This window comes from Leguminivora glycinivorella, chromosome 11, assembly GCF_023078275.1.
Source record: "Leguminivora glycinivorella isolate SPB_JAAS2020 chromosome 11, LegGlyc_1.1, whole genome shotgun sequence".
Taxonomy (NCBI): domain Eukaryota; kingdom Metazoa; phylum Arthropoda; class Insecta; order Lepidoptera; family Tortricidae; genus Leguminivora; species Leguminivora glycinivorella.
Window position 1 is genome coordinate 16,683,836 of NC_062981.1, and position 8,193 is coordinate 16,692,028.

The 8,193-nt window shown below is 37.5% G+C and overlaps 1 protein-coding gene across 1 annotated transcript; it reads right to left on the reverse strand.

Moving 5' to 3' along the window:
- Window positions 1-647: 647 nt before the first annotated feature.
- LOC125231349 (NADH dehydrogenase [ubiquinone] 1 beta subcomplex subunit 5, mitochondrial) lies at window positions 648-6,698 on the reverse strand. Its single transcript, XM_048136795.1, has 3 exons — window positions 6,500-6,698; window positions 6,105-6,315; window positions 648-1,410 (listed from the first exon to the last, which is right to left on the reverse strand). The coding sequence occupies exons 1-3, from the start codon at window positions 6,652-6,654 to the stop codon at window positions 1,204-1,206; spliced, it is 573 nt and encodes a 190-aa protein (XP_047992752.1). The 5' UTR covers window positions 6,655-6,698; the 3' UTR covers window positions 648-1,203.
- Between the last annotated feature and the right edge of the window lie 1,495 nt (window positions 6,699-8,193).

Sequence of the window (8,193 nt, forward strand, 5' to 3'; positions counted from 1 at the left end):
TAGGCGCGTCCACACAGAATAAGCAATGTTGTGAGCCAATACCCTCGCGCGGCAAATGCTCAATGTATAATAAACTTGCTTCGACTGGAGCAGCAAACAGCTATTCCTACCGATGTGTACTTACGCGCTGCATCGACCGTAGCACATCTACATTAGCCATTTGCCGCACGAAGGAATGGCTTCGCGAACCTGCTCGCTCTGTGTGGATCAGACAGATTAAATACCAAGTATAGAGAATACATAACAGCCGAATTCTATGAGCTCGATTATTCATACAAAATATACAATGAATGTAAAAGACGCAAGATATTCGGTTAAATTTTGTCTTCATCTAACAAGTACAACTGTCAAAATAATGGAGACGTTTTTTTAATGGAACTACGTGCAAAAGAGCAAAGAGACATTGTCTTTAGTGACAAAGATGGTACAGTACAATTACAACTTACCATTCCCATTTTTATTTCCCAATAAAATATCATCATATTTTAACCCATTGTAAAATTAAACGCGTAGAGAATCATATCAAACCACATGTAGCATTAAAGTGCTAAGGTAAGTGTTGAATATTAATTTTGTAAGGATTCCAACTGTTGGAATTTATTGTCAATCGTTAGAATTTTCCTGTAAAATAAATAACAATGTTACCATATGTTTGCAGTTTTTTATTTGCCCAAAAGTTGACAAATCATTGCATGACCTCATAAATTAACACAAGTCATAGTAAACTTTATTGGTATACAAACTTGGATAGGAGGCCTTTTACACCAGGCATGTAATGAACTCTCTAAATCAAACAGGACCCGTTTAAGAGATATTTTTCAATGATAACATATCCAATAACATAGTCAAAATAGATATTTTAGGACACAAATAGATGTTTATAATGCCCCAGTAAATGCCTGGTTACCAAACTGGCAACAACTTAGATATATATTTGCAAAATATTTATCATATGATTTGCCACTAGCTGCAAGTAAGATTGCAAAAGAACTCTTGAATAAATAGATTTCTAGTAATTCAATAGATTACATTAATTTTCATATTCAAGGCAGTATGCTTTCTTAAGCTCCTTCAAGTCCTGTCTCAAATGGAGAATCATACAAATGACATTTCACATTGAAACAGAAAATTAAGCAACAATTTATGTTTATTATCTACATGTAACAAATCACTTGAACTATTATACTAACATCACCGAGTTGCTTAATCTTTGTAGTCGTCACCGATGCGCTCCTGCATCTCCTCGCTAATCTTCTTCTCAATACGGAGGTACTTGTTGACCATGGGTCGGTAGTAGAAGGCCTGGTAATCTTGGCGTTCGGCCATCTTGGCTTGGATTTCCTTCTCCAGGGCACGGAGCTTGACCTTCTGCTGTTCCTCATCGATCCAGTGCATGAATTTCTCATATTCCTGAAATTTGCCATTTCAATATTTTAGTTAACAGAACAATATTGTTTTTTGAGAATCACAATTTCATTTCTTAAATACACTTTTGCTTCCCCTCTAATAGCCATATTGAAAAGTTATTAATGTTAGTATTTCAATCAATGTTTGGTTATAGATTTCTTTTTATATTTTATCACATTGACAATGTCTTGTTGTAAAAGAGAACATGGGGTTTGTTAAGATGCAACCAGAAAGGATTAGAACGAAGAGAGAAATCCTTATTATTTAAACACTACTATTTCAGTATACTGTTTCCTAATCTGGGCCATTTCACATTAGCGGGATAACCAGGGAGACCTGTGCGAGCTTTATCGTTCAAACAATAAAAGTACTGTACAAGTCCCGCTTCAATGTTCTAGATATCCTTAAATCACTACACTATCATTTCTAATACTTTCAAGCTGTCAAGAAAAGTAGGATACTTAAAAAATCAATGTTCAGATGTCAGTTAGTTGCAGGGTTCGAAAATATCCGATATTTATAATAAATATCAAAATATCGGATATATACGATATATATCAGATATACACGGTGGGAATGAGTATACCGACAGATTTTAACTAACGCTTCTAGGGCCCATTTCGACTCAAAAAGTTCATATAAACATTGCTAGTTAAAGCCTTAGTTTTCGAGATATTAAAATATTTCAATAATTCGCATGCTGAAAAATGTCCATGGTAACACGCCTTTATAATGTGACGTAACCATCCGCACAAGGATGCACACACGAAGTTTAAATGCGGTAATAGCAAACTTGCCTGCCAGTCCTAATAATTTTGTGAAACTTTTTGTTAATAGTTGAGTTTCAACAGCAAAGAGTTTTAATTATTTAGGATTATGTGTTAAGTACTTATGGCTGCCATAACTTAGCACTCGAACGTAACGATTGCTCTGTATGAACGTAGCTGTCCTCAAAATATCCTTAAATGCTAGAATAATATTATCACTATTAGTTTGGTCTTATGTTTTACTACCTGTTCTGAACGATATGCAGACTTTTCTGGTCGTGTACGTTTACTGGCCTTTAATCAGTTAGGAAACGTTCTTGACATATTATGACAATAAAATCATAACCGATTGTCACCAAAGTCAAAATAATAAGTTATTATGCCGCAACATTATTGTAATAACCTAATAGCGGATATTCATTTTGTATATGGATTCTGTAACGGAAATGGACGCAGATCAGTTGCCGAATATAGGAGACGATTTCCTAATCGTCGCACTCCGCACCATACTACTTTTGCAAGTATTCATAGACAAATTCGTGAAAAGGGCTTAAAAGCGGGGCATGCAGAAAGAGCAATTAATTTAGACTTGCGTACAGAAAACCGGATCATGAATTTAATTGTCGAAGATCCCACGTTGTCTTCTAGAGCAGTAGCGAGAATTGTGAATGTGAACTACAGAGTTGTCTTACTTGTATGGAAAAGGTATGGCCTTCGTCCATATCACTACAGAAAAGTTCAAGGACTAATACCTGGTGATGGGCTAGCCAGGGTGGCTTACTGTCAAATAATACACCAAAAGCTTTTGGAAGATCCGGATTTTACAAGAAAAATACTATGGACAGATGAAGCCCTCTTTACCAGGGAAGGAATATTCAATTCGCATAATATGCATATGTGGCTTGAAGAAAATCCAAAGGCAAAGTGGGTACATTCTTACCAGCACAAATTTTCCATTAATTTGTGGGCTGGGATCATTGATAATGTTCTGATCGGCCCAATTGAGATTCCACCGCGCTTGAATTCCGCAAATTATTTAAATTTTTTGAGGCATGAATTGAATGTTTTGCTAGAAGACATCGATTTGCAAACCAGACGCACTATGTGGTTTCAGCATGACGGCGCTCCACCCCACTTTGGCCGTGAAGTGCGAAATTGGTTGGATCAAGCATATCCTCGCCGCTGGATAGGACGTGGAAGTGAATCGGTAGCCTGGCCGGCCAGATCACCCGACCTCACCCCTTTAGACTTTTTTTTTTGGGGAACATTAAAGGACAAGGTGTACGCAAGGCCGGTAAATACAAGAGAAGAATTATTGGCACGGATCATGACAGCTTCGGATGAAATAAGAAATAGTAATTTCTTATTACATCATCAAATCAGATTACGTTTAGCTCTTTGTGTTGCAAATGAAGGCTCGCATTTCGAAAATTTATTATAATAAAAAGTATGTGGTATTTAACCGTATTTTTTTCCTAACTCATAGTAGTCATAGTAGTCTAGTTATCTTGCGTTACGACTAATGTGTCGATTTTGAACTCAAATTTTGATAGTCGTACCAAGCTATAAGCTGGTAGTGATTTTGACAGCCCCGCCGGTGCAAATGATATTTCAAATAGGTATTCTATGAAACTATTACGTTTACACATGCGGGTCTGGTAAAATCTTTGCCAACTTATCTTGGACTGACTCTAATTGACAAAAAGGACATAGTTTTTAGTTATTTGTAAATTACAATAATCCCATTAATTAATAACAAAAAATACCAAATCCAACCTTTGGTAAAAATAATTTAAATTTCTTATTTTGATAAAAATAGTAATACCAAAATTAAGTCATAGGTAAAAAATATCAACAAAACATTTTAATCCCGCCGTCTATCTATTATAACTGGATGCTAGATGAGGTCCTTTTATTGAACTTACATAGTCTCATTTTTTCTTATGTACCATCCCGACCAAACTACGTAGGTTCTTGTCTGCTGTCAGGAACATTCTACATACTCCAAACGTATTTTTAATTTCGTCGTATTGTCTAAGTCTATGGATCACACTAACACAGTATAAGGATATATCAGTAGTTAATCTCCGGCAGCGGCGGCGCGGTCGTTACTACTGCGCAAGGTCACGCAGGGTTGTACAACGTTACTATAATCGACTTCGTACAATGTAAGTTGTTGTAAATCTAATAGGTACTATTAACTGTAAGTAGGTTTTAGTATAACAATACCACGTCATGACACCACATTAGTCAGTATTGAAGATACAAAAAATCATTATAAATATATTACTCTCATACGCGCAATAGTAGATTGTGTAACAATAATTGCAAAAGCGTTAATTTAAGTGTTCATTTTATATGTTTTCTCTAGAATACACCCAATCCATCACAATAAAAAAAAGATTCGTTTGAACTAGAAACGTAGGTACCTACTGTCCTACTCGTATTAGTAACTGTGTATGGCGCTATGCTAGTACCAACGCTCTTTCTACCTTTTTATCTAATAAAGATTCAAGTACGTATTTGTTTCTTAAATACTGACGAAATCATATTTACATAAAATGTTTGAATAGATGTTTGCACAATATTTAAGTAGGTACCAAACTTTCGAGCTAGATAGATCGCAGCATCTACCTAAATGTCGTTACAGATAAATCCTTATTGATTTTAATGTGTCATTCTAGCTTTAAATCTCACTTTTACGCCATTTACGTAAGCAATAATGTACCTAACACTGCAAATATATAACAACCACTTACTTTTCTGGGTGTCTAGGAATTCTAAAGAATGACATTTCCGCATTTTGAGAACTTTCCATACACCCATAAACACTACAGTAACGAAAATATGTCTTCGGTGCTGACGTCATTTTCTCCCGAACTCAACACGTCAACACAGCGCGCAAACGCGGCCCCGACTGTCCAGCCCAATAATCACCAGTTTCGCATGTTTTCGCCGCATGCGAGGGGAGGGAGGGGGACACACCGCGCGGCGTGAAGTTTGTAAGAAGAGTTATTACTGGTTTTATACTGTGACACTAATATGGCGGCGAAAGTCGACGTTTGTTGTCTTAAACGCTTGAACTCGTAAAAAATCAAGTGTCATACTGAAGTTCACTCGTCTCTTATCTCGTATCTTGTCGGAGCCGTTCGTGAAGTGTATAGTTTTCTTTATCACTCCTTAGACTTAGGATTTGTTCACAAGGAAGACCATCGTTAATTGATTTTTTTTGTTCCAGAAATTAACTAAGTTAAAATGTCGGTATTGGACCAATGTTGATATAACAATATTTACTTGTAATGTCACCAGGAAGCTGTTGTAAAAGTCTGTCGGTATACTCGTTCCCACCGTGTATATCAACTTTGATATATATCCATTTTGTATGGAAGGCATAGCAGTATTTTGTTGCATTATTTATGAATACAAATTCAGATAAGGAAAATTCTACTAAAAAACAGAACATTTAGTAGAAAAACAGTAACAAACACAAAAAAACGATAGTTTCGACAATGTTACATTTTTTTAAACCATTTTTGTAATGCAATTTTTATAAACAAATGATAAATATCGGGTATTTATATCCATTGATATATATCGTCGAACCCTGCTGGATATATATCTTGATATATATCCATTGATATATATCCTCGAACCCTGGTTAGTTGTGAGTATGACATGGAGAGATGGATCAAGAGCTAAACACCCACCACTCAAACGATGGGAGGACGAAATTATAACCACTGTAGGGCCTTTCTGGACTAGACTGGCCAGGCAGAGGAAATACTGGAAAGACCTGGAGGAGGCCTTTGCCAACAGGCACACTGAACTACGCGACTTCATCTAAACAAACAATCATAAATACCAGACCGTGTTCAGAAGAAAAGGCTATATAGATGGATATAGATAGATAGAGATGACGTTTCTTATTACCTGCTGAGGGCTGGAGTGGATGTAGCGCGCGATAAACCTCGTAATAGGGTGGCGGTGGTACTCCCAGTGCTTCGGGTTGTAGCCCTCAGGGATCGGCTCCAGCTGCGCCGGCCCGATGAACACGTTCGTGTAGAAGATGATCAGCCCCACGGGAATGAGCCCAATCAACGTGTAGTAGTGGAACATATCCTTGAACTTGATGTATTGCCATCTGAAAATGTAGGTTATGTTTTTATTATTCGACGTACAACCGCTAATATTGTAGAAAATATTAACCAGTATGTAAAGATACGAGCTCATATTTCACGTACATTTAAATATGACAGAGGATAAACGTTTTTACTTTTCATAACAAATAGAAAATGGTTAGGTAATCACTGTCAGTGCGACTGTACCTTGATGGCTGCAGCGGCATCGTTTGGTGTTCATGGCCGCCAAAGAGGGCTTTGTTAGTTGATAATTTCACATTTTGGACTACGATTGGCTTAGTGCCTTGATTTTTAAGTAAACTAATGCCGAAAGATCGGCCTAAAGCACTCCAAGATACCATTTTTTATTGACTACTATTTTGACATATGCGCCATTTGACATATGTTGCCAAAGTTGAAATCCGAAAATAGCCATTTTACACTAATGTGAAAAATAACAAAAAAATATAAATAAATTGAATAATAATATACTGAAATGTTACGGTCAGTCAGTGTAATATTTTACAATTATTGAGAGTTCATATTACATATTGCAGAAAAAAACTAAAACTCAAATAACCATAGTCGACGTATTTTTTTAAACCATAGACAATTTACCGATAGGGTGGTCAGCATCAACAATTTGGTCAATTTGAATATTTATAATACTAACAAAGATGAAAACTAAAGGAGGTAGGGCTTTAAAGGAGGTAGGGCATAGCGAATGATATTCCGCTTTGTGTGGTAGGGCATAGCACAGCGGATATCGTCCCGCTCGAATCTAGAGCAGAGCCCAACTGGGGTAGTGCCTCCGCCTTACAGAAGACCGCAGCCAAATAGCACTAGACCCTACTCATGGTGTTGTGTTCCTGCCGGTGAGTAAGGCTGCCAGAGCTAAACGAGGGTGCGGTGTGCTGATGACGGGAGGACTTACGAAACTAACTTGTTCCGTCTATTGTCCTTTGAGTTGTCGGCAACCCGAACCCTCCTTAGAACTTGTACGCTCCTTTTTGCTGTGTACTTAACGCAGCAAAGGAGAATGTACAAGTTTCTAATGGGGTTGCAACGCCACAGAGAACCTCCTATAGAGTAGCAATCTTGTATATTTTGTTCGCGATACGAGTCACCAGTGTTTGGGGTGCGAGGAGCGGGCGGGGAATGTGTTAAGCGCGCTGTGATTGGCCGTTTCAAGGACGGCGGGTAGTCGCGCCAGATGAAAAGGGACAGAAGTATGACTGTCCCTCTACTGACGCGTAAGTGGCCAATGTAAGTTGACCTATGCCGGCTCTGAATAAATTATAAATATGACTTATTTGTGGAATGTAATGCCGTCTGTTTTTAAATTTGAGCTTCTTGTTACCTTTCCAAACCATTTCACACTACAGGTGGACATCTTTAAGGCATCAAAATACCCTTTTCCAATTTTTTAGTGCGAAAAACACGCGCTGCTTTCGGGTCTGTTACTTGGTCGATACTGATCGGGCACGGCGAGCGCCCGCGCTTATATCAGTGCAAATACTAGGAAGGCTGGCGACCGCGAGTCGTCTTGTAATGGATGTCTATAGGGGTTGGTCTGTGGTTACAGGCGTCCATAGGTTACGGTGACCGCTTTACATCAGGCGGGCCGTATGCTTGTTTGCCACCGACGTAGTATATATAAAAAAAAACATAATTATGAACATATTATGTTCTATAAGCGTGAATAATTAAAAAAAAATGTTAATTATGTTAAAAGTATTCAACTTCTTAAAATTATCATAAAACTCACCAAAGACACCAATAGTTCGTTCAGAACATAATACTCTTTTATGTGGTAATTGTTTTAAGGGATTTACTTTTGCAGTTACTTGCAACACTGGCAATGTCATCTGTCAAATTAGTCATGGGCGGGTAAATTGAAA